This window comes from Arabidopsis thaliana, chromosome 5, assembly GCF_000001735.4.
Source record: "Arabidopsis thaliana chromosome 5, partial sequence".
NCBI classification, from domain to species: domain Eukaryota; kingdom Viridiplantae; phylum Streptophyta; class Magnoliopsida; order Brassicales; family Brassicaceae; genus Arabidopsis; species Arabidopsis thaliana.
In genome coordinates, this window is record NC_003076.8 from 25,203,159 (window position 1) to 25,229,901 (window position 26,743).

Genomic DNA, 26,743 nt, shown 5'->3' on the forward strand with positions numbered 1-26,743 from the left:
GCACGATGCTTATTTCTATACTTAATGACACATGATCCTAGTAGCTAGAAGAAGATAATTCAGCTTTTTTGGTTATTAGACATTGCAGAGTGTTATTTATTGTTTCCACTTTCATGGTGGAAGAGTTAATTACTATATTACCCCTCAGTTTTCTTCATTATTTTCAACCCAATACCAGTCTTCTCATCTGCATGTATTTTTATCATCTTTCAAAGCTTCTAATGTGTAATACGTCAGGGTCCAGTCTTGAGTTATTAAATCATAAACATGAACTTTATAGTCCTTTCAATGTGGTATACATCAGCATTACCAATATGTATTAAGCTGAAACGTATTATATTAAAACAGTTTTTTTTGTACAATTTACAAACACATAGTATACAAGCAAACTCTGATTGGTATCAAACAAAACAAAACAAAGACCTATACCAAGATACGCTGAAAATAACATTCAGCAGCATTTGTTATTGACAAATATATTAGTTAACTTATTGTAGTATATAATTTGTGTATTTGAATTAGTTAGTTGGTGGTGGTGCATCTACTGCAGCAGTACTAGGCTTAGCTTGTTCAGCATCATGAATAAGCTTCACAATCTCATCTTTCTTTAAGACCATAGCTTGAATCTTTTCTTCAATCTTCTGAAGCTTCATCTTCAACTTCTCTGGATCTTTCTTATCTTCAGGGTTCTTCTCTTTCTTCGCTTTCTTATCTTTCTTCTTGCTCTTCTTCTCTTGATCTTCCCCTTCTTCTCCTCCACCATTTTTATCGTCCTCGTTCTTATCCTTCTTATCTTTATCCTTCTTCTTCTCCTTCTTCTCAGCTTTCTCAGCCTTGTTGTGTTCCTCTTCTTTGTTATCATGGTTCTTCACTTTCTCTTCTGTTTCTCCCATTATTCTTTATGAGTTTGATTTTGTTTTTCTTAGATAGTGCTTAAATCTAGAAAACTTTCTTACATATTTCTTGTAGAACTCAGAATTACCCTTTTATTACAAAGGATCTTCAGCTAATTTTGGACATAAAATGATCACATCCGTAGAAATTACTTGTATAACGAGAATTATGGAGTTTCGTATGTTGCTTCCATATTTTACTATCTTTAGAATTTTAATTCTGTGGAATGATCAATCGTTTAAGCTCATCCATAGAGCCCCTAAGTAGTTGGTAATTGTTATACATATATAAGACGAAGGTTTTCACAATGGTTAGATCTTAAGATTATCACTATAACTGCAGCGATCAATTAAACCTATGTAGTAAAAGGACCTTTTGGTTATACAGATCAGCTTGGCGAAGAAAATAGCATTTAAATTCAAAAATTTATAAGATTTGATTATTTCCTCCAAATAATATCAATATTATACATGCATACACAAATAAAAATTGGAAGAATTCACTTACTTATCCTTTGTAACGATTCTAAAAACACATTAAAACACAAAACAATGGATTATTTTTATTTTCTAAAGTTTCTCAATTTTATTGGTCGATGTGAATGAAGAGAAGTGGGAACTGATAATTCTCGTGGATCAGGCAAAATAAATTTTGATTACCCGGAGAAAATCATACACTTACTTATCCTTTGTAACGATTCGTACATGTCTCTTGTCAAAAACAGCTTTGAAAGACTCACGCTCTGCTCTAAGCTGATCCTGGAAAATTCCTCTTACCTTTGCTTTTCCAATTGCATCAGCTAGTGCACGACTCTCTTCTGCCGATAGAGGATTTGATTTCACGTTGTATCCTGATCCTGGACCTATAATTAAGGATGGCATGTTCATATTCCTTGCAGCACCAATTGAAAACCCCGCGTCTCCACCCTATCCACAGAAATAAAAAAGCATGTATGATCAGATAATTTCAGAAGATAAACATGTTTTCAAAGTTAAGAGACATAATGAACAATCAAAGATGTGTATGCTTGTTTATACCTTATCGCCCCACCAAACAGATTTGCCTTTCCGCTGGCGTTCTTGGCTTGATTTGGGAAGAGATTTGGAGTTTCGTCTCATGCTCTGAGAGTTCTCTGTTTCATCTTCCTCTACATTTGACCATTTACTTCTGCTTAGTTCTTTCACTTCTTCTGTACGGGAGCCAGATTCTGCATCCCATTTACTCTCACTTTTGTAAGAGCCTGAGGTGATTTCAACAGAAAGAAAGACTCAGTTAAGCGTTTTCGGATTGTCTTAGTAAAAAAAAAGAAGAAATTATAAAGAAAGCATTCAAATTTACCCTCTGTCGCACCCTTTTCTTCTGACTGGGTACTGTTATCGGATTTTCTTTCTGGCAGTCCGAAATCATCTTCCATGTCCATATCCACCTAGAGCAATTTTATGAGAAATTACGAGGTTGGATCAAATAAGGAAGGTCAAAATTGAAACAATGGTCAAAACAAGGAATTTTTTAACCCTTGTTTACTCCAGGACAGAGGTACAAAAAGATATTTTTCTATTACCTCCTGGATTTCATTCTCCTTCAGGTCATCCCACCGCGTAAAAGACTATCACAGAAAAAGAAGATCATATATAAGATGTTGTAAGAAATGCAACAAAACGAGCTTAGTGATGTTTAAAATCCCAAAATACGCTGCATGAAGCTCATCTTAAGATCGGTTTCCTTTAGGTCAATGCCAAATCGTACATGAAGGCATTAATTTGGCGTCTTTATCAAAAAGCGAGGTCAATGTTGGAAAGAAAAAGAATGACATAAGAACCTTGATATCAAGCTGCATGTACAATGAAGGAGCTTCTTCCCATTGTTCTGCCATCTGCTGTACTTGATCTACTGTGATGCCATGTACGTTTCTTGCAGCACAGCCCTGTAATTTTGCACACGCTTAGAAACACCAAGTGAATGTTATTCTATTTAATATGATAATGGTCGTAGTGTGCTCCTATTTATCTAGGCTAAAAATGAAAACTACAAATGAGATACAAAATCAAACTTATCGAAGAGTAAATAGTATGCAGAGAACTCACAGTTGGGTCCTTGTATGTTGCTTCCAATATGTAAGCTTCATATCCAGATCTCTGCAAAAAGAAACAGTAAGTCAAGGAAACTTTCAAGAACGATTAAGATAAAACATTTTCAATACAGGACAACAGACATGTTTCAGTTGAACTGGTTTTAAATGTTACAAGAGGTAACAATTCAAGGTTCATCAATTACAACAAGCATCCAATCATACACAGAAAAGAGAATGAAGCAACTGTTCACTGAGCAAAAGAAGATTGAATCAAAATCAAATTCAACAAAAGAGGAAAAGGTGAATTCTCGAATTCAAAGTTTTTTTTTTATATCGTATTAGTTTTAAGCTGGTCAAGAAGCCATCTAAAAATTTTCAACTTTCATTTTCACGGAATCATAGATAAACAAGAACATTATTAAGCACGGTGGCAACAACAAAAGGGGATGAGGAGTAGTGCATGCACTGCCCAAAGCAGACACTATCACTAATTGTTTATAAATAATAGGAAAGGACATATTCCAGAGTATATTGGTCAGTGAAAGCAAGGTTACAAATTATTTAAAAGAATGGCAACCTCAGACGATGTTTAGAAAGCAACATGAAGCAAGCAGAAAAATCAAAAGCAACTTTAACTTGCAGGTAAAATACCACTATAAATAGTACATACAGTCATCAACAAGACTAATGACTCATCTTATAAAAGAGCGAATTAGCAATATAAAGGAGATAAGACTTATAAGAACTTGCAAGTTGCCCCACGTCAATGTCCTCTTTGATGATATATACACAACCAAGAAGGTTTTAAAGGGGGGAAAGAGAATAGACATATCTTTGAAAGATCATATTCACTAATATACAGGAGTGAAGCAAGACAATAACTAATGTACAGGGGTAGCTTTGGAAAAATAGTTTTCAAGATAAAATTATGAAGATGCTGAGGAAAAGAAGACTCGTAATCTCAAATCTAGGGAAATGCAAGGTCATTATGAACTTGGACGGAGCATTATGCTAATTCTTGTGGAGGTTGAGATAACTAACTAAAACATTGTCAGAACTGTCAACTTACTAAGACTTCACTACCGTTTAGTGCAGATGAAATTATCTAGACACTTGAAAAACCAAGGTTGACTAAGCACTAAAGACGCTAGTCGCTAGTTGACTTCACAAATCATTATGAGTCTTCCATAGAATCCGAAAACAACATCCAAACTCCACAAGGTAATACAGAAGGAAGTGAGGATATACCTTTGCTGTTGCCCAAAACTGAGTAAAATCAGCTACCCGCAGATTGCGGTCATCCACTAAGATGAGTGACATATACCAGCAAGAAACGGTCAATTCCAGAAAACAAACTGCATCCGTGGTTAGAGAAAATGAAAGTAGTGCTTGAACACTGCACCACCTAGTTCCTAGCTAAACTAGTTGAATAGAATCTCTAAACAAAGATCTTACATGTTGCAATATATACTACTCCCTATACCTTGAGCAGATAAGAGGGCTGCTGGAAGGATATCAAGTTCTTTAAACTAAGAAACTAGAGAAACCATATCAGGTGAAAATGTTTGCTCAAAAAGAAAAGTAGTAGCAATCATGTCAACATCAAGAAACCAAAAGAGATAATGTCATTAGATCACAGATAGCAAGGAAATAAAATTTCAATGCTGTTCTCTATGTCCTACATTCTAATATTATGAGAAAATCATTACCGATTACAAAGCTGAAAGCCCCATCTTCAAGTGTCCTCTTAAAAGCTTTCAACATGCTTGAACGATACGCCTGAGAATTCAAGAGTGGCAAGAAACTTAACAAAATAAATTTATCGCTGTGGTTTATTACATTCATCTTTCATTTATCTCAACATATACGTTGAAAATATACCTCTTCCATCTCAGGTTCGTAGCAGTATTCCATGACCGTCTTCACAATAGGTCTTTTGCTTCTACCAGAGCTTAAAGAAGTTGAATCACTCTCCTCAACCTTTTACATTGACAAAACAACACAATTTTAGAGTCCTTTGCTGGTCCAAAGTAAAGAAACCATTCTTTTAGAAACGTCTAAAGAACTATGAGGATTAATTAACCTTCTCAACTTCAGTCATGAAGTAATCATCCATAGAATGGATTCGTGGAGCACTACCACCATTTTCTACCTCGACGTCACGCAACAACTTGGCTAAATAACTCTTCCCACTACCTGAACATATATACAAATGGAGTTATTCAAATGCAAAAACAAGTGGAGGTTATATTGTTTCCTGCAAGAGGCTACGCTAAGAACTGAAATCATGTAACAAGTCGACACAAAAATCAAAGAGAAGGCTAGGAAAAGAACCTGGTAGCCCTCGAAGAATAATTACAAAGTGATCTGGACGAGTAGATCGATGAGGTGGCTTCAGCAAATGAGACACATCAATCACTTTAGACCGAGTTGGTGCTAGTTGTGCAGAAGATGGCTACCAAACAATAAGAGATTTATCAGTACAGCAAAACAAGATATTTCGAGAAAAGAAGGAAGCCACGAAAGCAACATTACAGAAGCATTAGGCATCTGAGGATATGATGATGACGGAGGGATCGTTGGTGACGAATTAGTAGTGACAGGAAACAAGGAAGAAGGATGAGATGAAGGCAAAGGCGGTGGTGGAGAAACCGGAAGAGGAGGCTGACCATTAGAACCGCTGAAATAGCCACCGTACGGAGGCGGATGATGAGGCGGAGGAGGAGGAAGAGGAGCTACACCATTAAATTGACCTCCATTCCTAAATTCACTCCCATACTGATGATTCATCTCTATATTGGACGGCGCAGCTAAACCATAACCATGATCGCGAACCATCTTCAACCTTCGTTCATTTTCCCAAGAGATCCGAGGACTCGGACTCTCAGAAACACCGTAACCCGGAGAACCACCTGCGATCGTATCAATCCGAGCTCTCTTATAGCTCCGATCAGCTTCCCTATCAACATCAACGGCAACTGGTCGCCATTGATTTCCGTGGTGAGGTTGCCACGGAGGATAGTGATTTTGCGGTGGTCGAACCGGTGGTCCGGTGAAGGAATCGAATCCAGGACGAGGTGAATTGAGGTGAGGAGGAGGAGGAAAGTTGGGGTTGTAAGCGAAAGAAGATGGAGGAGGATACGGTGGGCAAAAAGGGAAGTGAGGCACTGTACAAATCGGGCATATGTTTGGCTGTGTTGGTGCTGGACGCCATTGTTGTTGATGATTATGATTATGATGATGATGATAGTTCTGGTAATTATTATCCATTGTTGATGATTTAATAGCTTGTAAATATTGCAAGAGTTTTCAGATGAACCCTAAAATCTAAATTAGGGTTTATGTGATGAAATTGATGAACAGAAGAAGAAAAACTAATGTTTCTGAGAGAAGCTGAAAACTTCGAACTGTGCTTGAGTTTGATCTGAATAATTTACCACTATGAAACATGCAACTAATTATGGCGGAGGCCCATTTATACAGTCCCATAATGTGAGCCAAAGGCCCAACTAAAAGTTGAAGGATATTTAGACTTCTATTCTTAAGGGCCGATAATGTGAGCCAAAGGCCCAACTAAAAGTTGAAGGACATTTAGACTTCCATTCTAAAGTCAGAAGAACAAAAAAATAGTGGTCACCAAAGCACTATGTTGTATATTTTTCTTTTTTCACTATGTTGTATATATGTTGACAAAAATATACTTTTTATAAGAATTATTTAAAATAATTTACATAGGATAACATATTAACACATGCTTCCTTTATGCGTGTTAACACTGATTAACATGTTAAAATTTGAGCTGACACAACAACAATATTAACACGGTAAATGAACATCAGTACATGGAATTAACGGAGAATTCTTTTGTTTAATCCTTACCACATTTTCGTAACCTATTACGTACGTCATTTTTGTGACATCATTAACGTTTGAATATTCAATATACAGAAGAAAATAACCAAATGGATAAGTTTTATTACGTCGTGATGTGATTGTCTGATTAAACGTGACATCAAAGAAGATAATTAAACAATTTTTCATGGTATACTCTCTTTATAAATAAAAATACCAAGACCGATACCGATTTATTTGAAAAAGTGGAGAGACTTATCTTCTTTTATTATTCTCAACAAGTGGTTAAGTTTAAACGTTGGTGGTTTATTTAATTTCATTTGACGTCGTTAGTGGTTTATGTTCATTACGCTCCTTGTTAGAATCATGATAATTAAGTTAGATTTTGGCTCCTGAATAAATAACAATTAATGCCCCACTAATGTAATCATTTCAATTTGTTTCTTCTCCGTCAATGAAGAAAATACAAAGACTTTATATTTCCCATATAAATATTCCCCGGGACCCAAATTTCGAAGCGTACAATCTTCTCTCTCAAAAACGTTTCAGTTTCAGAAAACAGAGCAAGAAGAAACAACTTTCTCTCAAATGCAGACGAGTCGGTTACTCTCCTTCTCCTCTAACTCTCCGAGTTTTGGCAGCTTCTCCTCCGCCGTTGACCTCGCTGCAATCGCCGCTCGAGTCGTCGAAGAATTCAGAGATCACGACCAAACACAATCCGATTCTTCTCCCCACCGCGACGACGATAATGATTCCGACTTCGCTTTCGACTGTCCAAGCAACACGTGTTCTCAGCCTCTCGCTACCGCCGACGAGATTTTCTGTAACGGTCAGATCCGTCCGTTGAATCCGTACGGTGGAAATGCTCCGGTGGAATCTCAACCGACGAGTAAGATTACTACTCTTCCTCCTCGTCGTCGTAGACCGGCGTTGAGGAAACTGATGAGCGAGGATCGAGATCCGGCTTCGAATTCTTCGTCGGAAGCTGAAGAGGATCTTACTGGTGTTCCTCCGGAGACGTACTGTGTATGGAAACCTAAACAATCGAATTCCGGAGATGATGATCTTCAAAGACTTTCGTCTTCTCCGTCACACAGCAAAATCAAAAGCCATTCAGCTGGGTTTTCGAAACGTTGGAAGCTCCGGAATCTTCTGTACGTTAGAAGCAGTAGTGAAGGAAACGATAAGCTCGTCTTTCCGGCGCCGGTTAAGAAGAACGACGAGACGGTCTCCGATCAAAGAGAAGAAGAGGAACCGCCGTCAAAGGTGGACGGAGAGGAAGAAGGAAGGGAAAGGGAAGAGACAAAACGACAGACGTATGTGCCGTATAGAAAGGATATGATTGGAATATTGAAAAATGTGAATGGGCTAAGTCGTCATTTACGTCCTTTTTGATGGTGACGTGGCTCTCAGAAGACGCGGACTTTGGGTGGGCTTCGGTTTCTTTCTTTTTCCTACTTTTTTTCTTTTCCTTTTTTACTTTTATTTAGTTTCCGAGAAAATCTTGAGTGTTGGCGAGAAAGTAAATAATTTATTTTCGAATATTTTTAATGTCTCGGTTTATAAAATAGATAATGTATAAGTTTTGGTTATTTGATTATTGGAATGGAGGAGATTACTGGTTTTATTCGGTTTATTGTAATAAACTTGTTCAAATTTTATTCTTCCTCATCATAATGTTGAATTGTTTCACCTAACAATATGATTTGGCAAATTCAAGTGTACACACGATATATCAATTATGTGTCTACTTATTAAAGTTTATTTTAGGTTACTTAGATGTGTGTGTGTGTGTATAATAAATTCTAAATTTGGATAAGGGTTGTATGTTTCTTTGTTTTAGACACAAGAAAGTGTTGTGGTCTTTTAACGTGTTATACATTAACGTGTGGAGTCTTGTATACCTTTTTATATATATAGATGGATTTGTTAATTTGGGTTTATAAGTTTTAGGTGGATATTGTAGGAATGTTTGGTTTGCCTTGAGATCTACTTGCTCGAATTTTCCATAAAGCGATATGTGTTCACACTACTGATTGAGAGACTCGAGTCATCATAATATAAAGTGTATTCAATCAGATTATATTAGTTTAATTGTAGTCGTCGATTCATTGATCTTCAAACTAAACTTCAGATTTGGTGTCTTGTTATATTTAAAATATGTTCAGTGGAATCCGCAACAAATTTAAATGAACTGGTTTAGAAAACTAGAGATCTATGTCTTAGAATGGGTGTGATCATTTCATTAGTGATTACTCATTAGTAATTCTTGCCGTTTTTATTGTGACCAATCGATAAAACATCAAACTAAAATACGACTAGAACAAAATGGTCCAATATTTTTAAGGAACTGTTTTATATCTTTCAACTATTCTGTAATGGTTTATCGATATATATCAAACCAATATATTTTATTATCAAGTTTCATTACATAATGTCTCATACTAAACCAACAAAAATAAACGTCAGTATATTTAGCATATATTTACTTTGTCAGTATACCAACCCTCATTGCTTAATATATAATGGAAATCAATCTGAAGTATAACCTACAAGTTGTACGTGTCTAATAGTAAACGAAGTACCACCTTAGATAATCTGATATCACACATAATAGTAATTAATAAGGTTAAATTATGAAAAGAATGACTTGCAAGTTACGATTTATGATAACTTAAAGAAGCTTTTTATCATAAACCGACCAATTGATTTCCTGGTACATTTATATTAAAACATCATTATTGCAAAATAATGAGTCGACAAATCAAAACTTCTATTGTTCCAAATCGCTTTTGCCAAACAAATTATTAATCTAATGTGAAGGTGTTTTCCTATGCTATGACTAATAATTTAGTTAAAATTATTCCTAATGATTTTAGCGGTGGCAGTAGGTTAAAAAGAGTGCATTTATATCTTCTTCTTTTTTTGGTAAGGAGAGTGCATTTATATCTTTATCCCTACGATTCGTAACTAAATCCTTTAAAAAAGAAAAAAAAAACTAATTGTTTTTAATTCAAGTTTTATTGCCGGTATTAGAAACAGAAAATATTTATTTCTTGATTGTTTCAAATAATGGAAACCAAAAAAAAAGGAAAGAGAAATTAGTAATCAAAAAGTAAATTTGAAAGAAAAAAAAGGGAAATCACCATCAATTAAGTAAACCCATCGCCAGAGCAACAAAAACCATTATCGCCCTCGTAGCTTCTTCAGTTTCTCGAGTCATCTCTAAGATACGACGTTTCAAGTCTCTCAACGATGGAATGTAATAAGGAAGAAGCTAAAAGAGCAATGACTAGTCATTGCAGAGAGAAAACTTTCTGAGAACGATTACATTGGTCATTGGTGCAAAGAAATTCATTAACAAGGCTCAGAATTTGTATCCAACGCTCGATGGTTTGAAACAACCTTTGATGATGATCAATGTTTATATCTCTGCATCAAACAAAGAAGAAGGAGAATCTGACTGGTATGGAATCCTTGGTGTTGATCCTTTAGCTGATGATGAAACAGTGAAGAAACATTACAAGACCTTAGCTCTGTTGCTTCACCCGGACAAGAACAGGTTTAATGGTGCGGAAGGTGCGTTTAAGCTGGTTTTAGATGCTTGGTCTCTACTATCTGATAAAGCTAAGAGAATTGCGTTGATCAAAAGAGAAAACCAAAACAAGAAAAGAGCGAACCATCTGCTTCGTGTAATAAGCCTGCAGAGCCTGCTTCTTCTTCTTCGTCGAAACCGGTGGACATGACCTTTTCGACAGTGAGCATGACCTTTTCGACAGTATGCAATAAATGCACAACGAGATGTTGTCATTTTTCGACGCAGAATCATCTTAACAAGACCTTTCCTTGTCCAAACTGTGGTCAGAATTCGGCTATGACCAATATATCATCGACAGAGGTGATCAATGGGAGGACATTCATCAGAGTCTCTGTTTCTCCGCAACAAGAAGAACCATCGAGGGCCAATTCTCAAGCAACTAGCAGACGTAGCACACGTCATGATGATGCAAACTCTACTGAGAGTTTTTTCAAGAAACCAATGCCGACAACAGGAGATGCAAACTCTACTCATGAAGCTCAGAGGCTTTTCAAGAACCCAATGACGACAACAGGAGATGCGAACTCTACTCATGAAGCTCAGAGGCTTTTCAAGAACCCTTAGATGAATGTAATTAATCATATAATGTGAAACAATTAAGCTCGGTTTTATTGGTAAAAATGGTTTCAAATTATCAGTTTGGCTTGTTCGGATCACAGATAAATTAGCTACACAATCCATAATCCTTGCCAAAAACGCTATTAAGTAGTACCCCATTCTCTACACTAATCTTCTTTCAACATTTCCTCAGAAGCTTCCTTATGTTCTTCCAACAACCAATTCTTCATGCATGAACTGGCCTAGCACCAGAAGAAAGCTGCACATTCGCGGCATATTCACGTGCCCACAAGTCATAGTGAACAATCTCTTCAAGAGACGGTGATGTTACCAACTCGTTTCGATGTTTATCGCATGTTAATTCCACAACCTTGAAGATATCCAAATAGCTTATCCTGTAAACAAAAGTGAGAATATAAACAATTGTGATTCGTATCAAGAACTTCATTGAGATGCTCAAAACTGAAAAATAATTCTTACTTTTCATCAATGAACATTTCAACAGCTTTCTCATTGGCGGCGCTGAGAACTCCAGTCATTGTGCCTCCAGCTCGTCCAGCAGCATAAGCAAGATCCATGGATGGGTATTTCACATTGTCTGGTTTCTTGAAAGTCAATGAACCGAGTCTGCCAAAATCCACAATTGTAAACAACTTTTGGTTTTAGGTGCTGAATGCTGATAGATAAGGCAGTGGTCCTAACCCAGTTTAACTGATCCACACCAAAACAGTAGCAAAATAACCAATTGCAAAACCAAACCGAAGACCGATTCGGTTTCATTTTTTATCTTATCTAAACAACCTAAAACCAAACTGAAAACAAGATTGGGGAACTTTTCTTGGTGATAATTAAAATTTTCAACTAAGCTTAGCTTCACACTTGATAAACAGAGAGTATATAAATGTGGTTAGCTTACTTGCAAAGGTCAAGTCTTGGCCAAGTTACTTCAGAACAAGGAACTCTATCGGGCCATGACATGGTGTAGAGAATCGGTAAACGCATATCAGGCCAACCCAATTGAGCAAGCACAGATGAATCCTGTGGAACAAAACAAATACATGTTATACAGTTATTTTTTTAAAACCGGAAAAATAATAATTTAGTTAGTAATGTTTCAGCAAGACCTGTGTTTCAATCATGGAATGTATGATACTTTGCGGATGAATGACAATCTCTATATCGTCATACTCAGCTCCAAACAAATAATGCGCTTCAATGACCTCAAGACCCTGTTTCAAAAAATCAAGAACTCATCTACCTTGATCAAAGGTATTTTCAAAATCAGAGTTTAACCTTAGGAGAAAATAATCTTAACCTTGTTGAAAAGCGTAGCAGAGTCCACAGTGATTTTCTTTCCCATGTTCCAGTTTGGATGCTTCAACGCATCCGCTACTTTAACTTCCTTTAGCTTTTCGACAGGCCAATCCCTTTTTCAAAATCCAGTGAAAAGTTTCCATTAACCAAACGAGAATTGAGAAGAAAAAAAGTCTATGCAGAGAGAGAAGAATATCGAAACAAACCTAAAAGCTCCACCAGATGCAGTCAAGATTATCTTGCGCAGAGCGCCTTCAGGCAAACCTTGAATACACTAGAGAACATAAAAGAAGATTTTTCACTCAAATTGCCAGAGGTTGAACTTGCATTAAGACCAACGCTGAACTCAATATGAAAGTTGAGGTACTTAATTCTATGTGATTTGTGATACCTGAAATATGGCAGAATGTTCTGAATCTGCCGGAAGAATCTTTACATTATGTTTGTTGGCAAGCGGAAGCACGAAAGGACCACCTGCGATTAATGTCTCTTTGTTTGCAAGAGCAATGTCCTTTCCTGCTTCAATTGCAGCAACCGTAGGCTGCAGTAAAAATAAGCAACAAGCTTTATCATCTGCAACTTTCTTTTTTCATATCCTCTTAATAAGGTTTAATAACAAAAAATTAGAGTATATACCTTTAGTCCCGCACAACCTACTATTCCGGTAACAACGGTTACAGCTTCAGGATGTCGGGCAACCTGTTGATGAACATAATAAGTAAAAACCTATCTACACTACAATCAAAACTAACAAATGAACTAACCTCAATCACTCCTTGCTCTCCTGGAATAATCTCGAGTTTATAGTCCAAATCAGCTAAAGCCTCTTTAAGCTCATTAATCAGTGACTCGTTTCTAACAGCAACCAATGCAGGCTTAAATCTCCTTACCTGCCACCATTCAAAATAGAATCACAGAACCATACTATAGAGATTTCTTGAGATTGCAGAAGCAAAAGCCTAAACCAGAACCTGATTTCTCTGGTTTGATCTGATACATAACGAGTTAATACTATCTTGCTTATGATACTACCACTGAACTGAGAATTAAACTGAATTCCAAGTGGTCTGAATGACAAATTGGAGAGACTCAATACTAATTTTTTTACAAATGAAGCCAACTTACCTGATCAGCAAGTAGAGTAACATTCGAACCAGCAGCTAGAGCCACAACTCTGAATTTGTCAGGATTCTCAGCCACAATATCCAATGTCTGCAAAATGGAAGTTCTTGTCGATAAAAATGATGCAACAATAACTCAGTAAGAAAAAAATATCATTCTTCTATGAGTCTAGTCATTCATAAGACAAACTTAAAGTCTGGTCATACTCAAGAACTGCACAATAATGCCTTAATCGAAATAAAACCTGAGTGCCAATAGAACCAGTAGATCCAACGATAGAGATGGGTTTTGGTCCATCCCAAGATTGACGAGGCGCCTCAGGGACAGCTCTCCCAGGCCATGCTGGAGGAGGTTGTTGTTGCTGCTGCACTTTCACTGAACACTTAACACCTTTTCCAAAACCTCTCCCTTGATTCCTCCTCCTCAAACTAAACCCACCTGTGAAACACTCCAAAGATGTAAAATTTAAAACTCTACGACCTAAAGCAAACCAAAAAAAATCGAATTGAAGAAATAACAGATTACCTAGATAGAGAAATTCACAAGAGCCTAAGACAACTAATGAAAGTTTGCAACTTTAATCGAAAAGAGAGTTGACCAAGGAGGAGGAAAGAAGAGAGGAAGAAGAAGAAACCTGAGAGTTTAGGGATTGGATTGAACCTGGAGGTATCCAAGAAAGAAATAGCTTTGGATTCAGCTGGAGATAGTGAGTTTAATGTCATCATCAGAGTCTTTTAAAAATCGAATATTTTCCAGAGAACCGCACTACTACTCTTGATTATCAGAGAAGACGAATCAGATAAACAGTGTGAGAGAGAGAGATGATGATAAGAAAGGAATCTGGATTTGAATGGTACCCAACAGATTTTTGTCATTTTTTAAAGATTTCGCTGAGCATTTAGTAACAAGGACCTTTTTATTAAGGTAACGACAACTTGTAAGTGGTAAATAATCCAGTCTTACTATGTTCCCATTTTCTATTTGATTTCTTTAGAGTATTAAACAGCAGAATCTGTATCATCAATTATATAGTTTGTCAAATATAATTATTATTAGAAATATGCATTACAAGGGATTAATGGTTAAGGATTTCTCTCTTACAAAATAAAAAAGAAAAAGTTTATGGTATTCGTTCGTATTATGAATTTTTGATATGAATATCTTAAATTGAATATGTTTTGACTAACATGTTGTATGCTGTCTTTTTCAAAAATAAAACATGTTACATGTTTTTTTTTTCTTCTTCTCTTTTTTTTTTTTTTTTATAAAGTACATGTTATATGCTGTAACAATTATAATCCAAATGTCAAACTTAGTTTAGATCTTTGACAAGTATATAATATACTTTTCTTTTTAAAAATTATGTATTGAATATTTTTCACTATCATTCTTTTTTTTTTGTCAACATTTTTCACTATCATTCTTATTTCTTTGATATGTTCCTCAATGTTCAATTTGTAAATTTAAATTTCAAAAGCCATGTAACTTTAACCAACTTGAATTTTTTACGTATATAATTCTCTATATCTCTAATTAGAGTCATGTTAGGTTCGATTGTTTAAATAAAATTAGTCTTCTTGTAGACTATTAGATCATCCGTTCAAAAAGATTATTGTTGTTTGAATGGTGCTCTCTTTTCTTTCTTCGGAAAGGAATAAAATTTATCCCATAAAAAGAAAAGAAAAAGAAAAAAGATAATTTACTTTATTTAAGTGTGATTAAGCTGTTATGATTGACTATCACATTACATAGTGTTTTCGTGGGGATACAGAGATCAATAGATAAATGATAATGGTAAGATAATGGTATGTTGGTATTGGTAGATGAGTCAGTAAATCATTTACTACTGCTAATGGATCATCTGAGGACAAGTGTTGTACGTTAAGTGACACATGGCAAAACAGTGAAAGAGACGTTAAACAAGTGTTACTTGCTGCATCCACTCAAATTCCATCCCAAGTCATGCATGCAACTTTTTCTTTAAACATCGGAAATCGGAGCCTGAATTAATGCGTTAACTAATGGAAACAAAAACCATAATTACGGTGTAGCCATCTCTCCAATTCCGATTCCATTTCAAGTTAACCTTATCGATATGGAGGATAGCAACTCTCACCCGCAAAATCAAACATCAAAAAGAAAAAGCTCTCACCCGCAAAAGAAGCAACGTATGGAGAATGAAACACGATCGGCTAAGTTGTTGGATCTTGATGTTCTTGACTGTCCGGTTTGCTTCGAGCCGCTCACTATTCCTACCTTTCAGGTTATGTTTTGAACTTGCATGCATTTTATTTTGTTTCATGTGACATTTTGATTTCGCTTTTGTTAATTTATTTTATTGAATACGGCTTTGATTGTATCTCGTTTGGTATATTATGCGTTTCAGTGTGATGATGGACATATAGTTTGCAATTTTTGCTTTGCCAAAGTGAGTAACAAGTGCCCTGGTCCTGGGTGTGATTTACCCATTGGTAATAAGCGATGCTTCGCAATGGAGAGGGTTCTCGAATCAGCCTTTGTTCCATGTCAAAATACTGAGTTTGGCTGCACAAAAAGTGTCTCTTATGAAAAAGTGTCAAGTCACGAAAAGGAATGCAACTACTCTCAATGCTCTTGCCCTAACCTCGAATGCAATTACACTGGCTCATATAACATCATCTACGGTCACTTTATGCGTCGCCATCTTTACAATAGTACGATCGTTTCCTCCAAATGGGGATATTCCACTGTTGATGTTCTAATAAACATCAAAGAAAAGGTTTCAGTTCTCTGGGAATCTCGTCAGAAACTTTTGTTTGTAGTTCAGTGTTTCAAGGAGCGACATGGTGTTTATGTTACTGTTAGACGCATCGCACCACCTGCTTCAGAATTCAAGAAGTTCTCGTATCGTCTTTCGTATAGTATCGACGGACATAATGTTACTTACGAATCACCAGAAGTAAAGAGGCTTCTTGAAGTGAATTCTCAAATCCCTGATGACAGTTTCATGTTTGTCCCTAACTGTTTACTGCATGGTGAAATGTTGGAGTTGAAGCTTGGCATCAAGAAGTTGAAACAAACGTAACTAGATCTAGTTTGGTTTGGGGTTACGAGGCGTTCTGTTTTGTTGTGTTTGTTTTAATTCTCTGTTTAAGAACCTTTGTACTTTTGTAGTAGCCCACTCTTGAATTTATTGATGTTGTTGTTTTGAGTTAGTTGTATAATCCAAAAGCTTTCTGGTTTGGTTCCCGGTTCGGTTTTGTACATAGTAGGATTTTTAATAAAGCCTGCTAATGAGGTTCAGCAAGTTACCATTGCTCAGGAAACTGTTATGGAGGATCCTCCAACGTCTCTGTTTAAGAATTCAGTACCAATTCGAGAGGATCAAATTCAGAACGCTATCACAAATTCCATTCGCTAATCTTAGAATTGGGCATAAATTCTGGAATAATGGGCTCATTTGGTATTAGCGTCCATACACATTGTAGGCCCAATAAAATAATAGACCAAGAAAAAACTAAAAACCGGACAACGCCGTTATCTCTTCTTCGTGTGACCACCACACATACATACATACCACTCACCGTACCAAAAAGATTAGACCAACAAAAAAAAAAAAAAAAGGACCAGCTCAGATGAGTCTGGAGTTTCCAAGTTTAAAACCTCTCTACCTCGATTTGAGCAAATCCTGATTTACTCTCATCCTCATCATCTCTCATCATCGAGATTCATAGTCTCTTTTGCCGCTTGGATTCTTCCAAGGTTAGTGAGCTGCTATGGCAACTCATCAGCAAACGCAACCTCCTTCCGATTTTCCCGCTCTTGCCGATGAAAATTCCCAGATTCCAGGTTCAATTTACACCTTCTAATCATTATTTCTTAATTTTTCTTTGGTGGATTCCATGAACAGATTCTCAGTATTTCGCCTGGTGATGAACTACTGCGATTGCATAGGATTTTTATTGAACTATTATTAATGATGAATGTTCAATTACACCAATACCAAATTTTAAACCTAGAAAAGATTGATCCTTATGAAGTTATGATCTATATTTATTTGATGATATAGAGTAATACATAGTAGGATTTCTACTAATGTTATTATTGATGAATGTGTTTGTTACAGAGGCTACTAAGCCTGCTAATGAGGTTCAGCAAGCTACCATAGCTCAGGATCCTCCAACATCTGTGTTTAAGAATTCTGAACCAATACGGGAGGATCAAATTCAGAACGCTATCAAATTCCTTTCGCACCCGAGGGTTAGAGGCTCTCCTGTTATACATAGAAGATCTTTTCTTGAGAGGAAAGGTCTCACTAAAGAAGAGATTGACGAAGCTTTCCGCCGTGTTCCTGTAAGCTTCCTCCTTACTTCTTTTGTTTGGAGTCTTTTTCCATTCCTATTGCTTACCTCTCTGTGAAAAATCTTAATCATAGGATCCACCACCAAGTTCGCAGACAACTGTTACAACAAGTCAAGGTAAACAGCAACGACATGTATTTGTTTGTTTGTTCCTTTGATTACTAGACTGGGAGGTAATTTTGTATGAATTGTTATGTGACAAGCAGATGGACAGCAAGCAGTGTCAACTGTTCAGCCACAAGCTATGCAGCCTGTAGTAGCTGCTCCTGCTCCACTCATTGTGACTCCACAGGCAGCTTTTCTCTCTCGGTTTCGCTGGTACCATGCTATTCTTGCTGTTGGAGTACTTGCAGCCTCTGGTGCCGGTACAGCTGTTTTTATTAAGGTATCATGATCCTGTTCTCCATTTATATGCAGTGTACTGAGTTTTTTATGTTATGAATTTACTTTGTACACTGGATAGTTTTTAGGGTTACTTGGCATAGTCCTCTAAAGACGTATTTAGTGGGATAAAATGGTTAGGCCATTAAGAAAATGGAAGCAGACTATATAGGAATTCATTTCTTTGGCTTATCTAATCAATTTCATTCCTCTGACACTCGAACACCAGAATATAGTTGCCAAGAACTTTCATGAAAATATTATCCGTAAGAGTTTGTTAGGGTGTTAGAAAGTTGTTAATCCCTTTCTGGCTTTTACTGATTGCTGCTAGATGTGTTTTAATGCTCCATGTGGAATGCAACTTTATAGTATGAATCTCCCTTCTTCAAAATCAATATCTTATTGAAGTGAGATTTGTTCTTGTTTCAGAGATCTCTCATACCCAGATTTAAATCCTGGGTCCAAAGAATTATGTTGGAAGAAGAAACTGACCCTCTGAAGAAAGCTGATGCTAAACCTAGCTTAGCTGAAGAAGCTGTAGCTGCAGCCAAAGCTGCTTCTGCGGCTGCTTCTGATGTAGCCAGGGTTAGTCAGGAAATGATGATAACAAAGAATGAAGGTAGATATATTTCTGCAGCTTATATTGTAGACTAATTTTGTCTCTTTTTCTGTGATCATTTCTGGACTTTTCTTGCTTGTTCCTTCTTTTCCTCTAAATTAAATTATATACATTGCTTCCTGTCAGAGAGGAAATATTTTGAGGACTTAACGCACCTGTTAGGTGTCCAAGTACAAGAAATGAAGTCCTTGAGCAATAATATCCGTAAGCTTGAAGGTAAGTATTAAGCTTTACTGAAACAGAGATTTGGTCTTGGTCTGGACAACTCTTATCGGGAGTCATGGAGGGTCTAGTTACCTTAATATTCGGTTGATCTTAAGATCCATTGTTAAAGCTTCTCTTACTTACTTTCAGGGCAATCCAACAACATCCCAAAGATTTATTCAGCTGATCAAGAGGTTTATAATGGTTCGGTCACTACAGCAAGGGTGAGTTTATAGGTTTTGGTTTGAGTAAGCTTTGATTCATAGATTTGTTTTTTTTGTAAAGGTGATTCATAGATTATATAGGATTATAAACACAAAGAAAACCCAAAAACTATGTATCATAATTCTTTTGGTAACATTAGGAACCTTGATATGTGATGCAGAAACCCTATACAAATGGCAGCAATGTTGATTATGACACACGTTCAGGTTATTATCTCTCTTTTTCTCTGCCTCAAACTGCATTATGTTTTGTTGTTTTTGGTTAGCTTATTTTTTCTAACTAATGGACAATACAGCACGATCTGCATCTCCTCCTGCGGCACCAGCTGATTCGTCGGCGCCCCCTCATCCAAAGTCATACATGGATGTAATGTTCTGAAATCCCTCAAGTTTGCTGCAGAATCATGGATTTATAATAAATCTTATCCTTTGAATTCCTAATAATCTTTGTAACATTTAGTTGATTATTGGTGATACTGCAGATAATGTCTATGATCCAGAGAGGAGAGAAGCCTTCAAACATTCGGGTAAGTTGAAAACTACAATCCTTTCTCGCCCCATTTCTAGACTAACAATATAGTTTTGTGGTGACAAACTTATGGCACTTTCACTGAAATCTACAGGAGATTAACGACATGCCGCCCAATCCAAACCAACCACTATCAGATCCACGCATTGCTCCCAAATCAAAGGTACAAACTGAAAATGTCCCTGAATGTTAATCTAAAAGTACATTATTTGTAAGGAATCTTGGTCAAATTTGTGGAACTGAACTTATTATTAAGACTTCATTAAACTCGTATTCTCTCTTATTACCAGCCATGGGACTATGGTCAAGCGCCGCAAGACGAGAGTTCCAATGGTCAATGGTGGCAACAGAAAAACCCTAGATCCACGGATTTCGGATACGAGACAACAACAGCGGCGCGTTTCACTGCTAACCAAAATGAAACAAGTACAATGGAACCAGCAGCTTTCCAGAGGCAACGATCATGGGTACCTCCACAACCACCTCCAGTTGCCATGGCAGAAGCAGTCGAGGCCATTCGCCGTCCTAAGCCACAAGCTAAGATAGACCAAGAAGCAGCTGCTAGTGATGGCCAGTCAGGTGTGAGCGATGAGTTACAGAAGATCACTAAATTCTCCGAATCTGGTGGTGATGGGTCAGGAGGAATTAAGATCGCAGAGATACAAGAAGAAACAGAACAGCAACATATCAGCCAGGAAGGGAACTAAAAACAATAATAATTAGGGGTTATTGATACTTTATGAGGTTTGCCTGTAAGAAAACATGCATTTAGGTCTTGGGATTTATCACCACCTACCTTCATTTAATAAAATATGTCTTGCTACACAAGTAAACTCAGTCATTTGATGATTACTTGTCTTATTTTAATATTTTGAAACTTGTATCACACATTACCATTCTAAGCTATAAGAGAGACTGTACATAGATATAGAGTAACATTTGGTTTAAGGGAAGGCAACACAACTAGGAGGAAGCATGAGTGAAGAGCCTGTAAGAAGAAATCAACGCGCTGACCGCGAACGCTCCAAACGCTAAAAAGGAAACCGCGATGGAAGCGGTTGCCATTTGAGTAAACTCATCTTTGCCCCAATTAGATACCCAATCATCAACTCGAGTCGCAGCACATGAAGAAGCCGACATTAGAAGATATGCAAGAAGCTACAAAAAAGCTCATCAGAATTCATCAAAAAACTATGTTTGATTACACAAATCGCTCGACTAAATGTTTTAAAGAAAGACTAACTTGATCCATGGAGAAAACGAATAAGTCATGAAATCCACAGTTGATCATATAACTCTCTTTTGCGATGTAGCAAGCAGCGTCACAAGCTTCAAATGCAGAGTAAACGAATGCTATAACGTTCACAGCCAAACAATACCTGCAAGAGATTTGTGCAGATGATGATTTTTGAATAATCTGATTAAGATTTCGATTCTAAAACCAAAAAGTTGTGGTGAAGAAGAGAGAGACCTGTACTCTTTGTAGCGATCATAAGAATCGCCACTCCATCCTTGAGTTTTATCAGCCGCCATGATTGAAAACGAAATCACACACAAAATTACTTCGGTAATTCTAAACCCTAGCGCCGTCAAACTTACTAAATCGTCTCCTCTCGCTCTGTTCACCGTCGTCCTCGTCGATTCTTCTCCGTTTATCGGAGCTCCAGCTTTTCTCGTCGTAGTTTGTCCACCGTCTTCTCTCACCCAGCTATTGTGCACCACCATAGACGACGGAGACTTATCCGAAGAAGAATTCATCGGAACTCTCGCATTCCTCTGACGCCGCGGCGGCGGAAACTGAGGAGGAGGAGGCGGAATCGGCGAGGGAAGAGGCGAAAACTGTGTGAGCTTATTACCAGCTACGATCGACTTCGGATTCTCGATTTTGAACGGAGATCCCTCAGGAGAAACGTAACGGCTTTCAGGTAAATCTCCGGCATCTGATAACGGAGAATGAAATCGAAGAGGAGAGTGAGGTGATTCGTTGTAACTCTGTGCTTCCGAGTTCGATGACGCAGTCCGCTTCATCTTCATCTATTTGATTCGATTTTCTCCGGCGTCTTCTTCCCGGAATTTGATTTTTTTTTGCCGAGCTTTTTTGTGTGTGTGTTTGTTATGGTCTCAGTGTGTGTGAGAAAGTGAAGGAGAAAAAGAAACTTTAATTTCTTCTTCTCTCTTTTGTTTTCCCGGCAATAGAAGAGACCCCACTTTAACATTTCTTCGTGGAGAATTAAAACCCCAAAATGATCTAGTGTGACGCATGTCTATGTGTACCTGCACCTATATGTCTTTAAACCAATGATGTTGCAACACGTTAGTTTATAACGCAATCAGATGATTCAGTGTGACGCATGTTCTTGTGCACCAAGATGTAATCAACTAACGATTTTGCATCGCGTTAATTTATGACGCAATCATAAGGTGTTTATGAATTTTTTGTGCATGTGTTTGTTTGATTTTATTTGATCTTCTTACCATCTACAAAGATTCCATATTACTAAAGAAGTATATCAACTTACTAAATATACACATAGGAGAAACAATTATGCGATTCCGTATATTTTCTTTAGTCACAAAAATATTTTTGTTTAGAAATTTTGAAGTAGATTACTTTTTTTTAATGATTCTGAAATCTATTTTCAACTCTTTTAATGATTCCATTTTTTTTTTTTTTTTTGCATATTTTACAAACCGAAAACATTAGCCAATTCTCGAAAATAAATTAGCACAAAAGTTAAAGGTAGTATAAGAAAAACAAATAAAGAATACGGGAATAATATATAAACCTAGACGAAGCTAAAGTAAAGCATCATTGATCTCTATCAATTATATTTGTTTTCAATCTTGTAGTTTTTTGGGCATTCCCTTTTGAATCAAATGTCTTCTATCTTTAGATTAAGAAACTGTTTTTTTTTGGAGACGAATTAAAATATTTTAAATATATCAAAAGCATTTTTTTGCCTTTTCTTCTTTGTTTAAAACTTTAAAGCACAAAGCAACCCACCCACTCCTATTTTCTTTTCTTTATGTCTTACCATATTTTTTTTTCTTCAAATTAATCCATCGTCACAACACTTTCTTTTTACTTCTTATATAAATTACTTTTCGATTTAGGCAAATGCAAAGAAACAATCGGGGCCTTTGTTTGAAATGAGTAGAGCATATAATTATTATTTACCAAGACTTGAAGGAAAAGTCTAAGAAAGTATAAAAGCCACCAATACTAAAGACACCAAAAAACAAAAAAAAACAGATATCATTTCATCCAAGGACATGACAAAGCAAGCAAAAGAAACCACAATGCTAATCTTTTGGAACATAACCAAACAACCTTGGTATACAACGGTAACATTGAAAATGCGCTGCTTGTATGCCACAGAAAACTGACTTATCGGGAGATGGTCTATATTCTTGTCCTTCTCTAGCAATCCATACCAATTTGGAGTAGTAGAAATTTTCGCTTTCATCACAACACACAACAATTTTCTTCTCCTCATCAAGAATATAGAAGCTCATTGATCTCGATAAACAAGGAGAAACTAAATCTAATGTTAAGAACTTGCTCCACGAGACAAATGTGGTCTCAATCTCAACGGTCACCCATATTTCCACCTTTAGTGTCTGCCTACTCTGATAAAACAAGGAAAGATGTTCTTCTCTAACAACCGAGAGAGCAATAGTATCAACACGGCATGGTTGATGATGAAAGTGAGCACACAAACGTTGAAACCTTTCTGTTGAAAAATCAAAACTGAGTAGTGAGTAGTCGTCGTTGTCTCCTTTTTCAATCCATGACACCCAATAAGTATTTCCACTTAAAGACGCACACGCATGACCATCACATTTTAAGTAGGCCTGATCGGGAATGATCACATCAAGATTCCTCCATGAATTAGAGGTAAACTCATACATTTCCATCCTTTCCGGAGCCAACTTCTCGTGTATACACACAAACCTCAAGATTTGTAGCTACGACACAATTCATTCTTGTCGTATCCGAGAGCAAAGGCTCCGATGTTGTCTTTATTTTGCAGCTGTATCCATCTTGTTTGCCCAGAAAACGGGTTCCAAACCACAATCATCATGTTCTTCTTAAAAGGGCATAGCAATATGCCATCGCAGTGAAAGGCTTCAGATAAATCGACTGGTTGATTAGAATGGGGAGATATTAGGCCATGCCCATCTTTAGATATGTATATGTTTTTCTCAAGTCTAGCGAGAAAGGTGCTCATTGGACATACTCTATGATCAACCAGCATGAGAGCATGATACTGTCTTGCTGTTTTAATTATCATTGTATTTTTTGATGAATCTCGGATCTTTGAATAAAGCTTGATGGTACCACCGTTTGCAAGTAGCTCGTAAGCTTCTCAGAGATGCTACCGGAACCCTATATAGTATCTCTTCTATCAAATCCTCTGGCAGATCGGAGATCATCCTTGTTTCTCTCGTCATCAGTTAGGGTTTAAACTAGATTTAGTACTGTAACAAATTTAAGCTCTTATATGATGAACAAATAAGTTAAAGCTATTAAATAAGTAGATTCTTTATACATATGAGACAAATTTGTAAGGCAAGTATTTAACATATGATCTTTAATTTTGGTAATTAATATATATCCCGAGATTCCCTGTTTTTGTTACCACCTAAATTTTACTTATCTTATTTTTATTATATTTTCCAAACTGTTATATTTATCTTCTAAAAATCTGATCAACTTAAGACTCTAAGATTTGATATTTGTATTTCTATTAGAAGTAGATATACTTTTTTAAATCATACAGTATTCAACTTTCTTTTTTAATTCCTTAACTGATATCAATATAAGTTGATTTCTAGTTTCATATCATTTTCTTTTTTACTTATTTAGGGGTACTAAATTAAATCCACAAACTGTTTTCAATAACAGTAGATTTTAATATAGATTTTTAAAATCATTAATACAATAACAGTAGATTTCATTAGAATTTTTAAAATTAATGAGTGAATAACATAAGATTTGTAACCTTTCATGAATTTCATGAAATCCTTCCTGAATTTTGTAGAATCTTTCCTAAATTTTGTGAAATCTTTCAATAAATTATTTTCTTAAATTTAGAACGAATTTTATAAAATTTAGGAAAGATTTCATTAAATTCAAGAAGGGTTGCACGAAATATTTTTTTGTGAAATCTTTACCGAATTTTGTAGAATATTTATTTTTCGTAAGAACAAACTTTTATCAAATGAACTAGTTGAAGTTTTTTTTAGAAACAAAAACACTACAACTTAATATGAGTTTCTTGAAAAAAACATTTAAGAAAGCAATTAGAAATATACGGCCTATTATCATTATGATTATATGTACTAACACTTGCATTGAAATCTAAAACTAAGCTTCAAAATTGTATTTGAATAATAACAATACATAGATACTGAGGATAAAATGTTTTTAGTCACAGTTTGGTGGTTTCTTACACTTATATACGGCAGAAGCAGGTTGCTTATACACTGGAATGCTGTTTGCATCCAACAATCTTACTTCTCCTGGTCCAAAATACAACTCCGAGTGCCTTCGAAGGTCGAGTCCTTGGATACCAGCTTGTAACACCGATAAGTTGTCTGAATCAGGCGAAACAATCACGATTGTGTCTTCTGAGTATTGAGTCTCGAGAATAGACATGAGTTGCGTCACACGCACAAATACATCTGATACACTCTCGTTGGGGGTACCGTCGCTTATAGGAGGAGGTTTTGTCTTCATCGATATTGAGTCTAATGCATACACCTGCACAGAAGTTGAAACTTTCATACTTCAACCCGAGTTTTTGTTTGTATGTTTTAATGTGAAAAATGCTAAAATCTTACTTCTGATATAGATTCAAGCTTCTTGCCTTCGTAAGCTCCTAAACCACGAGCATCAAGGAAGCTATACTCCGGAACTATATAGCTGCGAAAACCAAGTGAACATAAAACATTCAGCGTACCATCACAAAGATTAGATTCCACAGCTAAAACCTCACTAAAGAGTAAGAAGACTAATGGACGATTTTACCTGCGACTAATTCCATTGATGGCGGCGATGATTTCAGCAGCCTGATAAGCTCTCTGTGTTATGGAAGGCCAGAGCCAACAGTTTCGGTCACAAGCTCCCATTGCTTTTAACTGTAACGCAGCTCTCAGAGTCTGCTTCTTACCTTTCTCTGATAATCCGCTATCTACCGATGTTTTGGCAACCGGGTTTGTGTTGATTATCCCTAAGCTTTCGTAATCTGATTCCCCAGCTCTCACAAGGTAATAACTTGATCCAAGAAAAAACAACAACCAAAAACACATTGTGTATTATTAGCTCCATTTTCTAAGATAACCAGGCTAAATAACTCCGGAAACGAATCAAGAACAAGAATCAAAATGTTAAAAGTCAGAGATTCACTCTTAACAGTTCAATGTGAAGAATTTGGAATCTCACTAATCTACTAAAGCTTTACAAGATCCTTTAAACTTAGTTCCAATCAAAAGGACGAAGATACGTATACATTGATGCACATCTGGTTGTATGCACAGAAACTCAAAACTAGGGTTTTGAAAAAGTAAATTACCGATTAGAGAGCCGGAGAGGCGGCATTTGAAAGAGACCGCGTGCGTTAGCTGGTGCGGCGATGGAGACGGAGAGTGATGGTGTGGCAATACATACGGAGAGAGTTTTGAAAAGGTCTCGGCGGGTAATATGCGGCGAGGAAAGTAAATTCAGAGGAATTTGGTAGGTTTCCGGCGACGGAGGAGGATGTAAGTGTGAGGCGGTGGTGACCGCCGGTGATGATGATAACATAATTCAATCGTCATCTCAAACGGTATCTCTGGTCCTCCGTGTTTTAAGGTTACAAAACCACAATTGTGAATCGCACATTCCGGTTTAGATTATGGGTTCGTTTTTAAAATCGAATCAGCTAAACCGGTAACTTTCTCGGAAATATTCTTAACCGGTCAGGACCAAAAAAAAAACCTAAAACAAGAGAGAAACTCTGTTTATTACTCTGCTCTTAAGAGGACAAATTTGT

The 26,743-nt window shown here is 36.6% G+C and overlaps 10 protein-coding genes across 18 annotated transcripts; 4 read left to right on the forward strand and 6 right to left on the reverse strand.

Annotated features, from left to right (window-relative positions):
• Window positions 1-266: 266 nt before the first annotated feature.
• Window positions 267-1,162, reverse strand: AT5G62750 (uncharacterized protein). Its single transcript, NM_125670.3, has one exon. The coding sequence runs from the start codon at window positions 891-893 to the stop codon at window positions 519-521; it is 375 nt and encodes a 124-aa protein (NP_201081.1). The 5' UTR covers window positions 894-1,162; the 3' UTR covers window positions 267-518.
• Window positions 1,163-1,313: 151 nt separating this feature from the next.
• On the reverse strand, window positions 1,314-6,425 carry AT5G62760 (P-loop containing nucleoside triphosphate hydrolases superfamily protein). 6 transcript variants are annotated; one of them, NM_001203670.2, is made up of 12 exons: window positions 5,501-6,425; window positions 5,300-5,420; window positions 5,049-5,161; window positions 4,847-4,945; window positions 4,675-4,744; window positions 4,214-4,269; window positions 2,979-3,029; window positions 2,714-2,818; window positions 2,456-2,500; window positions 2,233-2,320; window positions 1,932-2,134; window positions 1,314-1,820 (listed from the first exon to the last, which is right to left on the reverse strand). In NM_001203670.2, the coding sequence occupies exons 1-12, from the start codon at window positions 6,233-6,235 to the stop codon at window positions 1,572-1,574; spliced, it is 1,935 nt and encodes a 644-aa protein (NP_001190599.1). In that variant the 5' UTR covers window positions 6,236-6,425; the 3' UTR covers window positions 1,314-1,571. The 6 variants fall into 6 exon arrangements, with proteins under 6 accessions (NP_001190599.1, NP_851250.1, NP_568961.3 ...); NM_180919.1 differs by having other exon boundaries at window positions 4,214-4,320; window positions 5,501-6,350; NM_001203669.1 differs by having other exon boundaries at window positions 1,532-1,820; window positions 2,245-2,320; window positions 5,501-6,413.
• A 717-nt stretch (window positions 6,426-7,142) lies between these two features.
• On the forward strand, window positions 7,143-8,507 carry AT5G62770 (membrane-associated kinase regulator, putative (DUF1645)). The gene has a single exon (NM_125672.3). The coding sequence runs from the start codon at window positions 7,406-7,408 to the stop codon at window positions 8,210-8,212; it is 807 nt and encodes a 268-aa protein (NP_201083.1). The 5' UTR covers window positions 7,143-7,405; the 3' UTR covers window positions 8,213-8,507.
• Window positions 8,508-10,227: 1,720 nt separating this feature from the next.
• On the forward strand, window positions 10,228-10,979 carry AT5G62780 (Chaperone DnaJ-domain superfamily protein; the record flags this gene model as incomplete). Its single annotated transcript, NM_125673.1, has 2 exons — window positions 10,228-10,396; window positions 10,525-10,979. 2 exons carry the CDS (start codon window positions 10,228-10,230, stop codon window positions 10,977-10,979), a joined length of 624 nt encoding a protein of 207 aa, NP_201084.1.
• On the reverse strand, window positions 10,967-14,311 carry DXR (1-deoxy-D-xylulose 5-phosphate reductoisomerase). Of its 2 annotated transcripts, NM_001203671.1 has the most exons (13): window positions 14,044-14,263; window positions 13,654-13,847; window positions 13,413-13,499; window positions 13,259-13,326; window positions 13,052-13,172; window positions 12,924-12,986; window positions 12,679-12,828; window positions 12,494-12,561; window positions 12,289-12,400; window positions 12,098-12,202; window positions 11,890-12,011; window positions 11,454-11,600; window positions 11,099-11,368 (listed from the first exon to the last, which is right to left on the reverse strand). In NM_001203671.1, exons 1-13 carry the CDS (start codon window positions 14,129-14,131, stop codon window positions 11,200-11,202), a joined length of 1,494 nt encoding a protein of 497 aa, NP_001190600.1. In that variant the 5' UTR covers window positions 14,132-14,263; the 3' UTR covers window positions 11,099-11,199. The 2 variants fall into 2 exon arrangements, with proteins under 2 accessions (NP_201085.1, NP_001190600.1); NM_125674.3 differs by lacking the exon at window positions 13,259-13,326 and having other exon boundaries at window positions 10,967-11,368; window positions 13,052-13,177; window positions 14,044-14,311.
• A 1,164-nt stretch (window positions 14,312-15,475) lies between these two features.
• Window positions 15,476-16,809, forward strand: AT5G62800 (Protein with RING/U-box and TRAF-like domain; the record flags this gene model as incomplete). 2 transcript variants are annotated; one of them, NM_125675.2, is made up of 3 exons in its annotated part: window positions 15,476-15,672; window positions 15,796-16,469; window positions 16,605-16,809. In NM_125675.2, 3 exons carry the CDS (start codon window positions 15,505-15,507, stop codon window positions 16,807-16,809), a joined length of 1,047 nt encoding a protein of 348 aa, NP_201086.1. The 2 variants fall into 2 exon arrangements, with proteins under 2 accessions (NP_201086.1, NP_001331378.1); NM_001345561.1 differs by having other exon boundaries at window positions 15,505-15,672; window positions 15,796-16,423; window positions 16,661-16,809.
• A 179-nt stretch (window positions 16,810-16,988) lies between these two features.
• On the forward strand, window positions 16,989-20,631 carry PEX14 (peroxin 14). The gene is made up of 12 exons (NM_125676.5): window positions 16,989-17,237; window positions 17,515-17,741; window positions 17,824-17,866; window positions 17,956-18,134; window positions 18,560-18,749; window positions 18,876-18,965; window positions 19,104-19,177; window positions 19,339-19,384; window positions 19,474-19,544; window positions 19,660-19,704; window positions 19,801-19,869; window positions 19,997-20,631. Exons 1-12 carry the CDS (start codon window positions 17,165-17,167, stop codon window positions 20,411-20,413), a joined length of 1,524 nt encoding a protein of 507 aa, NP_201087.3. The 5' UTR covers window positions 16,989-17,164; the 3' UTR covers window positions 20,414-20,631.
• On the reverse strand, window positions 20,569-21,894 carry AT5G62820 (Uncharacterized protein family (UPF0497)). Its single transcript, NM_125677.4, has 3 exons — window positions 21,178-21,894; window positions 20,950-21,085; window positions 20,569-20,864 (listed from the first exon to the last, which is right to left on the reverse strand). Exons 1-3 carry the CDS (start codon window positions 21,738-21,740, stop codon window positions 20,670-20,672), a joined length of 894 nt encoding a protein of 297 aa, NP_201088.1. The 5' UTR covers window positions 21,741-21,894; the 3' UTR covers window positions 20,569-20,669.
• Window positions 21,895-23,009: 1,115 nt separating this feature from the next.
• On the reverse strand, window positions 23,010-23,973 carry AT5G62830 (F-box associated ubiquitination effector family protein; the record flags this gene model as incomplete). The annotated part of the gene is made up of 1 exon (NM_125678.2): window positions 23,010-23,973. Exon 1 carries the CDS (start codon window positions 23,622-23,624, stop codon window positions 23,010-23,012), a length of 615 nt encoding a protein of 204 aa, NP_201089.1. The 5' UTR covers window positions 23,625-23,973.
• A 1,007-nt stretch (window positions 23,974-24,980) lies between these two features.
• AT5G62840 (Phosphoglycerate mutase family protein) lies at window positions 24,981-26,580 on the reverse strand. Of its 2 annotated transcripts, NM_125679.2 has the most exons (4): window positions 26,285-26,580; window positions 25,741-25,986; window positions 25,554-25,635; window positions 24,981-25,473 (listed from the first exon to the last, which is right to left on the reverse strand). In NM_125679.2, the coding sequence occupies exons 1-4, from the start codon at window positions 26,512-26,514 to the stop codon at window positions 25,138-25,140; spliced, it is 894 nt and encodes a 297-aa protein (NP_201090.1). In that variant the 5' UTR covers window positions 26,515-26,580; the 3' UTR covers window positions 24,981-25,137. The 2 variants fall into 2 exon arrangements, with proteins under 2 accessions (NP_201090.1, NP_001331585.1); NM_001345562.1 differs by lacking the exon at window positions 26,285-26,580 and having other exon boundaries at window positions 25,059-25,473; window positions 25,741-26,022.
• Between the last annotated feature and the right edge of the window lie 163 nt (window positions 26,581-26,743).

Coding starts and splice junctions, on each gene's coding strand:
- AT5G62750 (NM_125670.3), bottom strand. CDS start 893: ATGGGAGAAACAGAAGAGAAAGTGAAGAACCATGATAACAAAGAAGAG.
- AT5G62760 (NM_180919.1), bottom strand. CDS start 6,235: ATGGATAATAATTACCAGAACTATCATCATCATCATAATCATAATCAT. Junction 2,321..2,455: donor AGGAGAATGAAATCCAGGAG/GTAATAGAAAAA, acceptor AAATTGCTCTAG/GTGGATATGGACATGGAAGA. Junction 1,821..1,931: donor CTGTTTGGTGGGGCGATAAG/GTATAAACAAGC, acceptor TTCTGTGGATAG/GGTGGAGACGCGGGGTTTTC.
- AT5G62770 (NM_125672.3), top strand. CDS start 7,406: ATGCAGACGAGTCGGTTACTCTCCTTCTCCTCTAACTCTCCGAGTTTT.
- DXR (NM_001203671.1), bottom strand. CDS start 14,131: ATGACATTAAACTCACTATCTCCAGCTGAATCCAAAGCTATTTCTTTC. Junction 12,987..13,051: donor GAGAGCAAGGAGTGATTGAG/GTTAGTTCATTT, acceptor GTTCATCAACAG/GTTGCCCGACATCCTGAAGC. Junction 11,369..11,453: donor GAAATGTTCATTGATGAAAA/GTAAGAATTATT, acceptor TTTTGTTTACAG/GATAAGCTATTTGGATATCT.
- PEX14 (NM_125676.5), top strand. CDS start 17,165: ATGGCAACTCATCAGCAAACGCAACCTCCTTCCGATTTTCCCGCTCTT. Junction 19,545..19,659: donor ATCCAAAGTCATACATGGAT/GTAATGTTCTGA, acceptor GTGATACTGCAG/ATAATGTCTATGATCCAGAG. Junction 19,870..19,996: donor GCATTGCTCCCAAATCAAAG/GTACAAACTGAA, acceptor TCTTATTACCAG/CCATGGGACTATGGTCAAGC.
- AT5G62820 (NM_125677.4), bottom strand. CDS start 21,740: ATGAAGATGAAGCGGACTGCGTCATCGAACTCGGAAGCACAGAGTTAC. Junction 21,086..21,177: donor GATCGCTACAAAGAGTACAG/GTCTCTCTCTTC, acceptor AATCTCTTGCAG/GTATTGTTTGGCTGTGAACG. Junction 20,865..20,949: donor TCGTTTTCTCCATGGATCAA/GTTAGTCTTTCT, acceptor GCTTTTTTGTAG/CTTCTTGCATATCTTCTAAT.
- AT5G62840 (NM_125679.2), bottom strand. CDS start 26,514: ATGTTATCATCATCACCGGCGGTCACCACCGCCTCACACTTACATCCT. Junction 25,987..26,284: donor CCTCTCCGGCTCTCTAATCG/GTAATTTACTTT, acceptor TCTTGGATCAAG/TTATTACCTTGTGAGAGCTG. Junction 25,636..25,740: donor ATCAATGGAATTAGTCGCAG/GTAAAATCGTCC, acceptor TGGTTTTCGCAG/CTATATAGTTCCGGAGTATA.